The 16,751-nt window shown below is 39.0% G+C and overlaps 1 protein-coding gene across 1 annotated transcript in view; it reads left to right on the top strand.

The window, feature by feature from the left end:
* Window positions 1-14,977, top strand: part of LOC141810857 (protein O-mannosyl-transferase TMTC2-like) — a 77,387-nt gene extending 62,410 nt beyond the window's left edge. Inside the window, exons 8-12 of the mRNA XM_074698694.1 lie at window positions 1,296-1,417; window positions 5,770-5,851; window positions 8,567-8,681; window positions 9,680-9,743; window positions 14,161-14,977. Of these exons, the coding sequence (XP_074554795.1) occupies window positions 1,296-1,417; window positions 5,770-5,851; window positions 8,567-8,681; window positions 9,680-9,743; window positions 14,161-14,373 (596 nt within the window). The 3' untranslated portion in view covers window positions 14,374-14,977. The remainder of the gene's footprint in view (window positions 1-1,295; window positions 1,418-5,769; window positions 5,852-8,566; window positions 8,682-9,679; window positions 9,744-14,160) is intronic.
* The last annotated feature ends 1,774 nt before the right edge of the window (window positions 14,978-16,751 follow it).

Here is a 16,751-nt window from a genome sequence, read left to right as displayed (position 1 = left end):
GGTCTACCAAATTGTCAAATTGGCAGCGCACGGCGGTGCGCCGCACGGAATTAGCACTGCGCAGGGTGCGCCAGGCTTGCGCCCCCTGCGCTGCGCCATGAAATTAGAGCCCTATATGTTTATATATTATAGCATATTGTATTTACTGTATTATACAACAAAGGATTATGGCCATGTAAAAAAAAAAGAATTTATGATGATAAAGTGCTAAATGTATGAGATTAAAGTCATTGTTTTACTCTATAGCTATCACGAGAGCAGCAGCTGCTTGTACAAAATTGAGGAACATGGCGCATCTTGTGAAGTTATACTTTAGTACAGGTTTCACAAATAAGGAATTATTTCATCTTTTGGCTCATCAGCAAAACATTGTTATTAGTATTAGGACCCAGAAAAGATAGCTGAGAAACTGAGACTTTGTTAAGAACGTTGGTAGAGTTGGAAAGATATTCACAGATTTGCCTTTTTCAGATCAATAACTCATCAGCGGAACATTAGTTTTCTGCAATCTCAGCAAGATAGACTGAGAGCTACAAACATATTTTCCTCTAAACAAGCTGTCTACGGTGCTGGGGAACTTGCATCGGCCTCTATGTAGAGCCGGCTCTTGTTCGAAAGAAACATCTGCAAATTACAGCACTGATATATTACAGAAAAATTAAATAAGTTTACCCGGGATAGGTGTAGCTTTATCAAAATTATTTTACCCATAAGTGATCTCATGTTTTCTATACTACATTTCTGAGATTTTCGATAGCCTACAGTTTTGAGCTAATATAATGACTCTTTTTCTTGTAAATTCATGAGATTAATCACGTAAATTTACTTTTTTTTTCTTAAACATGGCCCTAATCCTCAGTTGTAATATTCGAATTACCAATCTTTGAAATGTAATTTTGATTTTGCCGTGAATTTTTCATTTTGACCCTTTCATATGTTATTGACTATGTGTTAAAGTTCATTTCATAGGAAATAAAAAACAATTCTGGGATAAACTGATAATACCTTTGTCACAGATAAAAATGGACAAAAACACCACCACTCCCTGTTCTACAAAAGTGAAGCCAGATTACCACCCATGATGTGATGTTTGTAATGATTCAAAGTAAATTGTTCACCCCCCTGTTTCTGTTGACTTGGCAGAATCAAGCTTTATGACCCAGACAGTAAAAGAAGCTTCGAGTGGTTTGGCTTCACTTAAGAGAAGCTACATGTTTTTTGTTTTTTTTTTCTACAAAGTCCAGTGTTTATTCCTTGATGGTATTTTTGAATGACTTTTGTCGTGTCTCTTTTAGGAGAGGCCTACATGAGGCTGAACAAACTGGAGGAGGCCGGCCATTGGTACAGAGAGTCCCTCAAGGCCAAACCTGACCACATCCCTGCCCATCTCACATACGGGAAACTCCTGTCTATCACTGTGAGTACTGCTCTTACACAGACACTCACATAGTGGTACGAAAGCAAACAAATTACCTCAGTGATGACTGAAGTGCTTAACTACGGTCACAGTGTAATTAAACAGGGTCTGAAGAGGCGAGCAATGAATAATGCAGACCAGCATTAGAGTGAGACGAGCTCATACTATCCACTGCAGCGCCTTCAGAGCTGTGATAACTACTCTGAGGTCCCAGGGGTGACACTGAGAGGTGCATGCTAAAGACACCCGTCTCCCCTGAACATAAGTAAGGAAGAGGAAATTTTACTCATTCATGTGTGACTCTTGGGAGTATTTAGTCAGACAATAGGAGAGGGACGTTACATTAAACAAAAAAAAAGCTTTTTGGTGGCTTTGGCTACAAAGATCAGGGACTGACACCAGAAAGCAGCCGTAAAGTAGCTGTAACAATGTCTCATTTCTGGACAGAGAAGGTGCAAAACTATGGAAAACATGATCAGCACCTCAAAGGAGCTGTGAGGAGTTTCTAAGTGATGTTAAAAAAGTCTGACTTCTAGATGCCTGATTGTAATCCTCACTTAAAAAAAGAGATTATCCAAATGCTTTTTCTCAGCTTCCTGATCAGAAAGAACTGGATTTTTTTACAGCATGTCGAAGACTCTATGACAACACTACATCGGCTATCAAAGTTTAGTAGCAAGAAGAGAGATATGGGTTTTTCTCTGCTGAAAACAATTTCTGTGAATAATTTTGTAGTGATGGTGGACACTGGAGCCTAACTGTCAGACAGAAAAAGGACAGAAGAGCAGAAGAAAGATAAACAGGAGAGAGATAGATCCCGGGCTAAAGGCTAACACAGGAGCTAAACTGTTGGGGATAATGTTCACTCCAACCCACAGTCAGCAGTTATTCTGCAGTGGTCTGTTTAAACTTGAGAGTCTATCAATAAAATGAAGAGTGAGGTTACGCTAGCTCTGTTTGGTAGATGACTGACAGGACATGACCAGGATTTACTAACTGCACTAAGTATAGCTGGGTACTAAACTACGGTACAAACTGACAAAGTTTGCTTATTGTCATGTTTCAAACAACAGGGCTACATAACAGTAGATATATACCTAACCTTGTCACGTTGTAGCTGGTAAAAAGTTGTCTTGAACAAAGAAAAGAAGAGTTAAAAGGAAGGTCTGATCGCCATTCATTGCCAAAACAAACACACACCTTGATTAGAGTCAAGTCTCTATGACGGCGGGCGTGTGACTCCAGGCCAAACGGTGTCAGTGCGGTACACTGCAAACGGAAAGTCCTCACAGTCCCTTTGGAGAGAAATCAGAATCATTAAGAGCTCCCCCTACTGGCTGAATGAAGTAAATTTTATGAAGCCTGCATCCTCGAAACTCTAAAATTAAGACCCACATAAAATACATTTTATGCTAGTTACTTTCTAAACTTATGGATGTCTAAATATACTTTTTTCTGAGCGGTCCAGTTTTAACTTGTTACTTTATGACAGACAGGCTACAATACCATGGCTGATAGTTCTAATTAGAAATGCAGCTCCTGTGTGGCTTTGTGTAAATGTGCATATAGGAGTCAGTTAATATTACAAAACATTGAATGGTAAAACATTCCTGGGAATTACATGCTTCCTGTGGCCCACTGCTTTTTTGCGTTTCTACCATCAAAGAACTGAGTACATCGAACATATCAGGCAAGAGACTTGTGAAGAAAATAATGTAATCCTGACAGAGACACATTCAGCCTCAAAGAAAAAGATTGTTTTGTAGTATCAGAGCAGTCAGCTTGCAGGCCTCACTCCTTCAAAGTTCCTGGACATCTGGAAAGTAACCCCCCAGACAGGGAGGTTTTCAAGGGTAGATTTGTTAACCTAGAACCAAATCTTGACCCTTCCCTGCCGGTCAAAGAGCACATAGTTCAAGGAGGAGCCTCCTGTAGTCAAAAAAACATTACCCTAAATGACCAGAGATCTGCTCTCACATCCAAAAATGAGCTGTACAGTAGCTGTGAAAACGTCTGAAGGGTCACAGTTTGTGCCGTTAATCTGGCGTTGATAAAAGCTTCCTGCTGGGATGGAATCATGGGAATTATCTGTGTTTTCTGTCTCTTGCTGTGTTCAAATATGTCAAGGATTTTGCCTCTTTCTTTTTTTCTGCTCTCACTGCTTATAAACTCCAACTTCCTGACGTCCTTTTCCTTGAAAAACAAAACATAGTTATATGACAACAGATGTGTGCACAGCTGAGTCAAGTTTAGATGCGGGGGTTGAGCTTACGTCCTCTTTCCGTCTCTTGAAGACTGTGACCCCGCTCTTCCACCGCCTCGGGAGCAAAGACAACCTGTCAGGGCGTACGGCTGAAACCCTGCTCGTCATGGTTATTTAACGTTTGTGAAAACATTTGAGGATATTTACTGAAGAAAACAAAAGTTCAGATTAGAATTGTGCAGTGTCATCTGAGATGCTACCTCAGGCTCCAGCATCCACACAGACATGCCCCCTTTTCTGGTACCACAGGGCTTTAAGAGCAGGAGATTTGATGAACCCTATGTTAAGGGTCAGTGGACAGGCTTATAATGCAATTACTCTCCTTCCTTATTGGATCACTCCATCAGCTTCATTTTTGGACATCCTGCTGGAGTCAATCAACAATGCAGGCGCAGAGAGGAAAGGTCAGGATTAAGTCCTGTACTCCTGTACTCTTCACCCTGACATGCTCTTTTTTTCTTTGCACAGTTAATTTCATGCACTATGTGAGTGAAATACTGCCTATTTTTTGACTAACCTAAAAAATAACCTAAAAAAAATTGACGTTAGAAGCAGTTTAGAAGCAGCCGTCTTTCATTCATTTACAAACTCTCTTGAGTAGGTTCAAAGTAGCTTCAAAATGTAAATAGAGGAAACAGGAGAAAGAGACAAAAAGAGTAGGTATAAGGTATAAGACTTCTCTCATCATGCAGTTTCTGTTGGGCAATATGGAATTTTATTCTCAATATTCATAGGCCATATCAGGATATACAATATATATTTTGTACATCTATAATTTGCCTTGGCCTTGAGATGATGCTTTGATGCATACATCTGAACCAGAATGGCAATTCTAGAAATAAACTTATATTTTTTCAATGGCGTAGTTGGGGTTTTCTCCAAAGCATTATAGCGTAGTGTCCCGGTTAGTTTCTCATTTTCAGAGACAAACCCTTAAAATAAAACAGTTGTGGGTTAATGCCTGGTGCCAAAGGTCACTCAGGCACTTTATTTACCCTCCGGAGTCAAAGGGGCTAATTGACTGTTGTTGAAAACTTTGAATTTTACCTTCATATTTCACCTTAAAAACTGTTAACCTAACCACGCTTGATACTTTTCAGCACACCTCATCTGTATGACTTTACAATTATTTATTTATCTTGATTTAATGTATGAACACACTGGACCTAAAATTGTAAAAATTTACAAAATTTGGGTGGGAAAAATTTTTGTATTTCAAACCACAAACATGTAACATATTATTTTACAACTTAGAATGCAAAAAAAATCCTTAATTAGACAAAACAAAGTACAAATTCAGCAAACAACACGGCTAAAGACAACTATCTAAATTAAAATACAGGAAATTTTCAGGTGTTTTGGTACAACTGTTCACAACTACCTACAAAACCATCAGGCGTCAACCAGGTTTTACAGAGTAACTGTCGGGAGTCACCTCACCGCTCTAAAACAAACAAAAATTCTATACTGCACACCAGCAATGTAATTCAAATGCGCTAAAAGTCACAAATTGATCTCAACTACTGCATGTTGGTTCTCTCCAACCTCCATCACTCCCACAACTCTTCTCTTTCTTAGCGATTATGTGGTGATGTGGTGATATTCACTACTGAATATACAACAGACAAAGTCTGTTGTATATTCAGTAGTGAATGTCATACATTGTCATGTCTCTACAATGAAAAAACTGCGATATGACAGATTTTTTCATTCATTCATTTTCCACACCCCTTATCCTGTTCAGGGTTGTGGGTGGCTGGAGCCTACCTCAGCTGTCATTGGGCGAGAGGCAGGTACACTCTGGACTGCTTGCCAGCCAATCACAGGGCTGACACAGAGACAGACAACCATTCACTCACACATTTACACCTACCTACACTTACACCAGTTTGGACGCAGTAAAAACGCCATTTTTAATTTCTTTGAAGTCACTGGGCTTTATGGGAGAAAAAAGTCAAGTGGTAAACCCCCAAAATTTCTCCCGGTCTGAAGATGCCATTCCAAAGAGTATCAGAGGCAATATTTTTAACAGCATATATTAACTAATAAATTCCATATGTTTTGACAAAATCGTTTCATTTTCTTCCAGGGGCAGAAGACAGAAGCAGAGAAGTTTTATCTGAGGGCCATTCAGCTTGACCCAACGAAAGGAAACTGCTACATGCACTACGGTAAGAAGATGGGAAAAAGGAGGTTTTGATTTAAGGAAGACATGAGAATGTGTTTGAACCCACAAAGAGCTCTTTCTAGCTCATAAATCTTATTCAATTTTATAAAAAGTTAATGTGTGTTCAGGTCTAAAGGGGTCAAATATGGTAGTTCCCCAGCAAAACGGGAGACTTGACAGCTTTGGTTCCAAATACATTAACATCAACATTATTTGTAATGAACTGGGGTCTTTATGGAAAAGAACAAAACTTTATAACTTTCCATTTGAACCCAAAGTCAAAGAGTGAACAAGATCAAGTTTCTACTTTAACACCCTCACCCTGTCATGACCAAAAGCAATCTCTGCATTAGATAAACTTATGTGTTGCACACTCATTTAAATCACCAGTGCAGTGTTTCGTTTAAATTTTATAACGGTGAAAATGGTGGAAACATGTAGAAACGAGCATGTTTTGGTTGTAAAGATGAGGAAACAGGATCAGGGTGCAGAGTTTATTATTCGTTACAGATTAAAACACGACACCGAGTTCTGTCTGTGCTGTTCTTACTGCAGTGTTTTAAGTCAGATTGGACAAACAGGCTCCCTGCTATTCCAGGTTGCTATCTTTAGGATATTCATCACAGGATATGAAGTCTGCCCTGCCTTCCTGAGAGCGCCATTGAGCGTTTCCCTTCTCCTCTTCCTTATCTCTGTCTATTCTTTCTGCTGCTTTCCCTGCACCCAACATCTCCAGCTTTGAGTCTCATTTGGCCCCTTGGAAGTAGCTGTATTGCTATCTTTGGACCAAGCTGTTTCCCCCTCTCTGCCTATCAGGTTATTTTCTTTTTCGTCGCTGTCTTGTGGGTTCTTGCTGAAGGTGATGTTTATTTAGGCTATCCTGCTACTTTATCACAAACCTGGCAGCTTTGGCTATCATGTGTTCACTGGAGGAGCTCCAGGTTTCAGTGTGTAAGAGGTGATGCTATCTTGCTAATTTAAAACATACGGGATGCACACTAAGACACATATACAGGGGATACAAGGAAGTGAGGACACAGAAGGTGATTGCAAAGATTAACATCCCCTTTCCTGCCTTTGTTCACAGCGAGGGATTTTAAGCAAACGGCCCCCTAATAGTCCAGCTTACTGTCTTTGGTTTTATGAATTAGACTCAGACAAATGCAGTGAGCTTCCAGAGCAAGAAAAGGCAACATCTGTGGCCCAGCTCAGCTGTTAATTCATAGTCACAGAGCTGACACATGTGGGTGTTGCACCAGGTGGTCAGACTCCCACAGGAAAAAGCAAGCAATACCTTCATGTCTGTGTTATTGAGAGCCCAGATGATGTTGGAAAAAAACAACCTAAACTATTCCTATTGATGAAATGCTTAGTGACACATTAGAACTTTTATTTTGAAATGCTCTGCAAGGAAAGCCATGTGTTGTTGTCACGATTGTCAGGGGCATTAATAGCTAAGATATGATTTAATGGCCAGTTAAATGAATCTGGAAATCTAGTATATTATTATGTTCACATTTATAAATTGTCTGCGCACACAGATCCTCAATAAAACATTTGCAGATTTCAGAATGTTTTTACAGATTGTTTTACACATTTGCAAACCTGATTATGCACACAAGGTATGAGATTCGGTTGTAGTGTGTCTTTGATTTTCTCAAAATAGGATCTCTGAATGTCAGAAGATGACACATTATTAAACATGCTAGTAATAGCCTTGCCAATACTTATTTGAGTCTGTGGCCAACAGTATGCCGACCATGACAAAGCTGATTTTTGACCAGTTATGTCGTCTGACATGTTAGCATGCTAACATTTACCAATCCTGGTGGGTTGCTACAGCTTAAATTGTTAGCAAAAACTTCAAAAACAACATTAAGTATCACAAACATTAAATAAACATACAAATAATTTTTTTTAGACAGGCAAACAAGACAGCCATGCTAGTCACAACTAGCTAGGCTAGCAGCAAGCAGTCGCATGGGCAGACTTTTTGAAGGGCAAGATGTAATTAAAAAAATAAACACATACAGTGCATTGTTGCCACTGAAGAGGGCACTAAGTTTTTCAAGGGCACTTTTAAGGGGCACATGTTTTATACAAACAAGGGGAACTTGAGTGTGTTTTGCCAACTAGGAGGGCACTTTAGCATGTCTTTTTGTACAATTAGGCCTGGGGGGGGGGGCTGCCCACCTTTGTGCACACCACTGGTTAGCAGTAATGTTTTCCATCCTTTACAGTTCTTCTAACATTTTCCACAATGACAACTTAAGCAAACTCTAATTTTCAACACGAAAAATGTGTATCATTTAATTTTAGTGTGTTAGCATGTTTTGTTTACTGATCCTTCGAGGGGGGCTTTGAATGACTTTATATTATTTTTTTGTTTAGTCATTTCAATAAAATCAAACTACAACTTTTTATGGTCTTGAATGGTCAGACTTGGAATCACTAGAATCAGGTACATTTAGCATCTGGGAACTAAGAATAAAATCAATAGATTATTTTAAGATAACTAGCCAATAACTAGCCAGTCTAAATAGTAAATATTGTAATTCTGTAATTATCCATTGTACATTTCGGTGTCCATAAAAAAAAAATCTGGTGCTTAATCTCAAAGTTGTGTAGGTTTCCTTGTTTGGAAAAACAAACAAACCTTGTAAGCCCAATAAGAAAAGAGACATGTACAGACGTCTTCTTTGTATATGCTTCTTTACAGGTCAGTTCCTGCTGGAGCAGTCTCGTCTGGGTGAGGCAGCAGAGATGGCAGAGAAAGCTTCTGAGCTCGACAGCTCTGAGTTTGATGTGGTCTTCAACGCTGCTCACATGCTCAGGTTGGCCAAACTGCTGCCTGAACACAGTAACAGTTAAATGAACATAGATTTAAGGAATCTTTGTGACTTTAGTAAATTCAATATGTACAGGGTTTATGTTGCACTGCTGCCATCTGATAACCATCCTGGAAAATGAATTGTGTAAGTGTTGTGGATTAAAATGGAATAAGCAGTTGTATATCTTCTAAATAACAAGTAGGACAGCACAAGTTTCTTAAAGGTATTTTGGGATCCAGGGCTTTTAAAGAAAGCTACAAAATAATATTTTCCCCAGAGCTTTGCAACAGATGTACAAACAACACATTATTCTTCAGGAAAAAGCAAATGGGACTGCGAATGTCCTCTACTCCTTCTAACTCAGTGAAATATTGGAGCAATGTGCAGTCACTCCTTTTTGTTTTACTTCTCTGGAAAAGTCATTAGTGCTTTCAGGCTTTCCATCACAACGCAACACGTTACAGGTGGTTTATGAAAAGTTAAAAGACCAAGGGTTTGGCTGGGTTTCATGTTTGAAGAAAATCTGAAAGAAGATTTTGAACTGGTCCAAGTGATTATTTAACGCTGAGGCAGACTGTGATGGAAATCGAAGGTGATTAGGATTAAGGTTCAGTTTGCTGGATTTTATACTTAAGCTGCTTAACTGATAAAAGAGGTGTGCCAGAAATCTTGACTCTTCTTATATCCATAGATACATCCCGTAATAATTCCTGATAGAAGACTCCTTGAATTCTGACAGGTGTTTTCAATACGCAGATATGTTTCTGAAGTCAATAAAGATGATAAACAATGCTAAAATCCCACAGTTTTACATACATAATACAAGAGTAAGAGTAAAATGTTCTATCTGTGCAGAAACATGACAACAGCGCTGTAGAATGAAGACTGTAAACATGCAAATCATCACTGTTTTTCTCAGTAAAGTGTTAAAAATATGGTGAACTAATAATAAAATCACTCATTTTTATGACTGTGCCTTTCTTCCTCCCTTTTGTCTTCAGACAGGCCAGTCTAAATGAGGCAGCAGAGCGGCAGTACGAGCGTGCAGCCAGCCTGAGGCCAGATGTAAGTACATGGACTGATGGGTCTGCTAGCTCTTATCACTGAAATGCACACACATGTCTGCACTGTAAATTTAATCTACAGCATGCTATGTATTACCATCATCATAAACTGACACTGTAATAAAGCACTGCTGACCCTGGAAAACGGTGATGCTCCTGGATATAAAAATGGAAGTTTTATCTTGTTCAAAGGAAGGAGCTGGAGCCTGAATGTGCTCATGAAAACAGAGAAAACCCAAAGAAAGAAAAGTGTAGTTGTTGATCATCACTGTACGGTTGAAGTGTCTCGTACCTGTCTGTACATGAGGTCAAGGTTTGAATCTGCCACTTTAAAGAAAGAGCACGCTCTGGCCTTTGAGATTATCCTTCGAGACATGGGGACCCCTGTGTTTTTAGAGGAGACCTAGAAAGAACTTCCTGCAGTCATTTCTCATGTTAGACTTCCCTGTGATCATCTGCTCAGAGACTAATGCTGCTAGTCAGGGCACAAGGCCAGACTTAAATCCCTCTGCTCTTCACTACCTGGTGATATAAAACTACCCTTTGACAGGAAAATCTATTAAACAGTGACTGCATTCAACTATTTACCCCTGGAACACTTAATCCAGTTAATACAAACAGTTTTGTTAAGTTACCATGTAAAATGATTATATCAGCTTTATTTATCATGTAATTTCTATTTATACTCTTTGTAAAACTAAACAGTCTGATGTAAGTTGCTGCCATAAATTCTGCAGTGCTATTTTCCAACAAGCTGGGAGCACTTAAGACTTATTCAACATCGTGCTCATAATTTTAACCATGTTTAAGCAAACTGGAATAAGGTATGTTTTAACCACTCAGTGAGGTATTTGTATACAAATGCTACATTTTATCAATCAGTCAATCTTCAGTTCAATAGCACCAAATCAGAACGAAACATTGTCGAAAGACACTTTACAAAAACTTAAACAGAGACCCAAAAACTTAACTCTTATCTTTTCCTAACTAGAGATTGGTGCCTTTCACATTTGAAACGATATGGTACCGATGCCCCGTACCCAGCCGGTATTCAACGGTTACAATTTTCGGTACTTTTTTGTGTTTATGTGGTAAAAATATTGGTTTGTTTGATAATAAAATATTAAATTTTTTAAATTTAACATTTTCATTCTTGAATATATAACCTTGCAATGCTGTGTTCAAGTCCAGCATGGAAAATCACCTACTCTTCAAGTCCCTCACAGTCACAAGGTTGCATTTAGGTACCTAAACATGGTACCTTTCGATTTTATGTGACTCGGCACCCAGTACTTTTGCCAGAATTCTGTCAGTACCTATAAAAGTACCTAATTTGATACCCATCCCTATTCTTAACACACTTAGGGCCTCAGCTACTAAAGGTGTATAAAAATGTCATGCAAATTTTGTAGCACCTGCCAAGCTGATTCAAAAACTGGGTGCACAGAGGATTGCGTCTGTCAAATGAGCAAAATAGCATGTACGATCCTAATAGTGTGTTTGCCTTCATCTATATACAGGAAACATGCAGGTCATCTTGATGTGCAAAAATTCCAGGAGGGGATGCAAGTGTGATCATTTAGCGCCCGTAGAGTGATTAATGAAACCTGAAACTGTTTTTTGCATCTATGTTCAGCACGTTAAAAAGGCAGGTGCAAACCGGCACAGTGTTACACACAATCATTGTGGTGAGAAGGTAGCAGAGGTGCAATAACAGATAACAGAGAGAGTCTTCTGTGTACGTATCGACATATTTTCTGATATGCTTGTGAGCTGAGAAAGGAAACACTTCCCTGCCTCTCAAGATCTGGACACACAGACTGAAATACTTTGTCAATACCACTCAGGTTTATCACAAATACAATGCAGTGTTTACTGACTGTGGAAATGAGTTATTCTGTGGGTAGCTAAGCAACAAATGTACTGCAAATGAAGTAGACAGTAAAATGAGCTCATGCTGAAGCTGTAATCATATGAGCTAATGATGTTTCTGTTTACAGAGCAGTCAAACTGTTAACAGACTGTTTAAATAAAGTCAAAATATCTATAATCTGTTTGCATGCTGCTCACAACAGTATCAAACTTTTAAGTTCAAACATTTTTAGGGGAGAAAAACTTTGAAATCATGTCAGAATTGTAACAATAATAACCTTGGAAACATATTGGAAAAAGATCTTATTTGAGGGAATTTTATTTTAGCTTTGAGATGTCTCACAAATTTAAGGTATGACAGCAATTGCTTACAAAAATATTAACAGGTTCAGTAATTAGTCTTTCAGATAGATTTTTCAGATTATAAATAGACCTGTCAGTACTTTTCAATGTACAGCTCTGTGTTTGGTATCATATCTTATTTAACCTTATTTTGGTCTGTGTGTGGATATGAGCGTACTCCCATTTTTCAGTCATAAACACATTTGATAAATGAGGGCTTCTGACTCTGCCATTAAGGCACTGCTAGTGTTGTGGTTATAGTTGTTAAAGGTCCCATATTCTGCTCCTTTTCTGCAGTTTAATATGGATCATTGATGTTTTCATGAAATGGTAGTAACATGTTTTGGTCCAAAAAGCCCAAAAATCAAACACAGCAGCATTGTTTCCAGGCTCTCATAGCCCCTCTGTTCAGAACGCTCTGATTTAGTGGGCGTGACCTTCATATGTAAATGAGCCACCGCTGATACCGCCCCGCTCTTCTGCGCCACTGAGAGTGGCGCCACGAGCTCCGAGTGCACAATGTTTAGAAAACAGCGAAGCTCGTTTAACGTAACATTACAGGCTGAAACAACAGGCTAACCACAGCTAAAGTTAGCGTCCTGAAGCTAACACAGAGACAGGGGGGGCACTGAGGAAAAGCTCTTACATCTGCTCCACAGCACACAGCATTTAAAATACTCACATTTCCAGGGTCTGAGGTTTGTTGGCGGATGGTTGGTAATGCGCCTGGATTCAGGACCAGTCTATTCACTAGCCCTCTGTTGTACTGTCCTAAGTTGGAAAAGCAGTCGGCTGTGAAGTGACCAGCACACACATGCACAGTTTTACTGAGTGTAGCTGTAACATTTCCTTGATAAATGAACTCTGGACACTTAGCCTTGTCTTCTTCCGAGATGGGAAGCTTATGCATGAAACTATGTGGCTGTTTACAGCCAAAAACAGCCACACTCCTCTCTCCAGCAGCAGGGAGAGAAGTGGGCGGGGAGGGGGTTTGGGGGTTTCTGCTCCAGTGGACCAATCAGGTCAGACTAGCTCCTGATTGGTCAAAAAAGGGAATCGCCGACATCAGCAAATCCCCAAAATCCAAATAGCTCATTTTAGGTCAAGATTTTACATTCACAAGCACTACTAAGTACAGGTTTTGTCATTAAATATCACATTTTGTGGGCTGGGAGGAAAGCCAAAGACCCACAAATTTCACTAAAAGACTTAATAAAGTGATTTTTGCATAATATGGGACCTTTAAGAAAGACAAAATAAACTTTGTTTATCTTGCTAAATATGATCCAAACATGTTTGTAGTGTAAAGGAATAATTTCTTGGCACTTTTATTTGTTGTAAGAAAAACAAATCCACTGAAAAATGGCATCTGCTAACTTCTCGTGACATTCATTTTTTCCTGGCATCTCCTATTCACTGCTCCAAATACCACCCTCATTTAGTACACATCATGATAAGCTCCTACTCTCAGAGCCTGCTCCTTTACACTGCAGAAGAGGTGGAATGTAAACAAGTGACTTATAAGCACTGAGGAAAGATGAACAGTTGTGTTTTGGGACAGAGGATAAATCTGTAAACCAGTTGCCGAGTTGCTAACCATAGGTCAAGCAGCACTGACGTAGTCTGGGAATGGGGCCAGGTTTGGGGGATGAGGTGCCACTGATTTCAAGGATGCGATCTGGATGTGTTTGTAAGTTACAGCTTGCTGAGAGTCGTGGCCATGATCTGGGTTTTTTGTAGAAATGGGGACAGATGGTTTTACTTTTCCTCTTCAAAGGATGGTGTTTTATTAAAAAGACTGCAGAAGCACACCTCCGAGTAGGAGTATTACATTAATGTCATGTGACATGCGCCTACACACAATCTGTGGTTACCTATTTACAGTATTTAAAGAAGACTTTGATAATGCCAACACTGCTTTTTGGTGTAAGATTTCAAAAGGGCTAATTTATTTCGCATTTGTTCCTCAAAGCTTTAGTAAATTTCACTTAAGTCATTAAATGTCAATATAAAGCTGTTAGCTTCTGAACCAAACGCCACTGATAATGTAGACATAGTGTATCCAAAGCACAAGATGCTGGTTTCAAGAATATTGATTATCCTTAAGCCAGTGTAAGAGCTGGTTCAGTAATCCTCTCTCTGTAAATGGACTCGGCTTCTTCATCTTATACAAGGCATGTATCTTTTTACATTTTTCCCTACAGTATCCTGCTGCTCTGATGAACCTCGGTGCAATCCTCCACCTGAACGGGAAACTTCCAGAAGCAGAGGCCAACTACCTACGAGCGCTACAGCTCAAACCTGACGATGTCATCACCCAGTCCAACCTGCGCAAGCTGTGGAACATTATGGAGAGGCAGGGACTCCGGATCAGGCAGATGAGCAGCTTAGGAACTGAGAAACTCACAGAAGTATAAGGAAAATCACACACTGTCCTCCGGAGAAGGAATCCAGACTGGATTTGAAGGGTGCTGAGAATAAAAGCTCACTCTACATGACACAGTCTGAAATGTCACAGCCTGTGATGCTTGTTGAAGACCGTCGTATGGCATGTTTGAGATTCAGAGTTGGAATTATTCTGCTTTATAATAATTCACTGACACAACAAAGACTAATATTAACTCTGTCAGTGGGTTTAAAACCTTGATGCTCAGTAGTGAAATGATGCACTTAATTTAAATTACAAGAAGACAAAAATAAGAAAATGTCTCAAAAATCTGTTATTTATATTGTTTTCTAAATTGTGGATGTAGCAGAAGAATTGAAGTATAACTTTTTTTTTTTTTCTTTTAAATTGGCTTTGAAATTTTCAATACTGAAGACTGAATGCCATATTTCCTTAATGATTCTATCTTTTTTTTTTAATTGAAGAAACTCCATTAATGATTTGTTAGAGGAGACAGTAAATATATTAAGTGAGAAAAGCTGTTAGAGTAAAAGCTTGTATACGAGTGTCAAAATGATATCCAACAAACTAAAACAACTGAGTTAATAAACTATGTACAAAAAATTGGAGATGCCCCCCAAAAAAAGTATCATTTTGACTCTTCAGTAGCTGCTCTCCATTGCTGCTCAAAGCTTCAGCTCTAGGCTACATTAGCCGTTACTAGCTTAGAACATTTCATTTGTGTGCCATTAACCACCCATTAACCTTATTATGTTACAAAGTGGAAACCATAGACTGTAATAAAAGATGGACGTCATCTTGTTTGTTTTGAAGTGAGGTCGCCACAAATCTGCTCCCCCTGGTGGCTGGCTGCAGTAAAGGTCAAAATCTGTCTCCCCAGTCATTCCAGATGAGCTGTGGTCAAACTTTAAAAAAAATAGATACACCTTGTAGAAATATTTGTATGTTGTGGTGATATGAAGATGGTATTGGGGTGTGTTTTGTTCAAGTCCTCTTTTTTCTGAAAAATTTATTTTTCATAATAACAAGACGTTAAAAACGTGGATTTATGCCACGTTTAATGATGATTTACAGCTGCCATTCTTGTGTAGTTTTTTCTGGATTAGTAAAATATGTATGGAGAACCGAGAAGAGATTCGATTTTTGTAATAAAAAAAATTAAGCGTTTTTCTACCTGGCCCCACTTAGATTCTCTCTGAGCCCCTCATAGTCTCTACCTTGCAGACTCTTGGATATTTTGGCTCTTACAAAGGTAAAAGGCAGAGCCACACAGTCCACTCCATATACAGTCTATGGTTGAAACTGGTAGTAATTTAAGACTCAAGCTGATCCTTGAGTCACAGCAGATATGTACTTATGAGACACCTACAGGACGTGCTGATCAGTGGTTTGGCTCATGAACTCTTCGTCTGATGTAAAGACTGAGCAGCCATTTTGACTTCTTTTATAAGTTATGTTGGTAAAGCTTCTTCCAGCTTTCCAAATGTAAATTCTGCCTTTGATGTCATTCTTATTAAATCTCCATAAGTTAAAAATCCCAGTTAAATATTAGTTAGTTGCCCTCAGACAAGTTGCATTTCAAGTAGCATAGGGTATTAAAATCAAGAAGTATTCTCTGAGTGAAAACATATCTCTGGTTTGGCAGCATCTGTCTGCTTGAACGAGGTCTTTGCCATACCGAGCAGAAACTGTTCTCACCTTTGTGTTGTGTTCCTTGTGTCAAACAAAGCCGTTTCTTTCTATGTGATTAAACTTAATTTATTAATATGTTATTTCGTGAAAAAGCCAACACTGTGCTCTCACTTTTTTTTTTTAATCTGAATAATTTCTCTCTGCTCAGGGACATCTGTTTTTGATTCCTGTCACAGAAAAGGGAAAGTGACACAGAGAGAGCTTCTTAAAAGTTGTTACATGTTTTTTGATGCTTGTAATATCTGGTTAATTTATGGAAAATGTGTTGCTGAACATGTGCTGTGTTTTGTAAAGAAAAAAGTGAAGTTTTTTCCCTAAATAAAAACAAGCTCTCAGCTAGTGCAGCTTTTTTTTAAATAAGTATATTAGTCAGTCAACATGTGGATATTTAAAGGTAGGGTCTGCAGGAATTTTCGCTTCTTTTTTTAGTGAACAATCAAACTTGGCTCCTCCTCTTTGGCTCAGTGCCAGCTGTAGCACACACCCTCTGTTTCCAACTAAAGCTACGTTAACACACTCACTAGCCTAGCCCATTTCGTTTTATTTTGGTTGTGTTTTTCTTCCTCCCTAACCAAAACATCAACATGCAGAAGAGGGGGTTGAGGCAGACACAGACATTGACACACATGTAGAGAGGCCCATAGGAGACTGTTAAAGTGACATTTTATTTTCTTGGAAAATCCTGCAGACCCTACC

Source organism: Halichoeres trimaculatus, unplaced genomic scaffold (genome assembly GCF_033239565.1).
Source record: "Halichoeres trimaculatus isolate MK-OKI-2021-1 unplaced genomic scaffold, fHalTri1.1 fHalTri1_scaffold_21, whole genome shotgun sequence".
In the NCBI taxonomy this organism is placed as follows: domain Eukaryota; kingdom Metazoa; phylum Chordata; class Actinopteri; order Labriformes; family Labridae; genus Halichoeres; species Halichoeres trimaculatus.
This window is presented reverse-complemented; position numbering and strand designations above follow the sequence as displayed.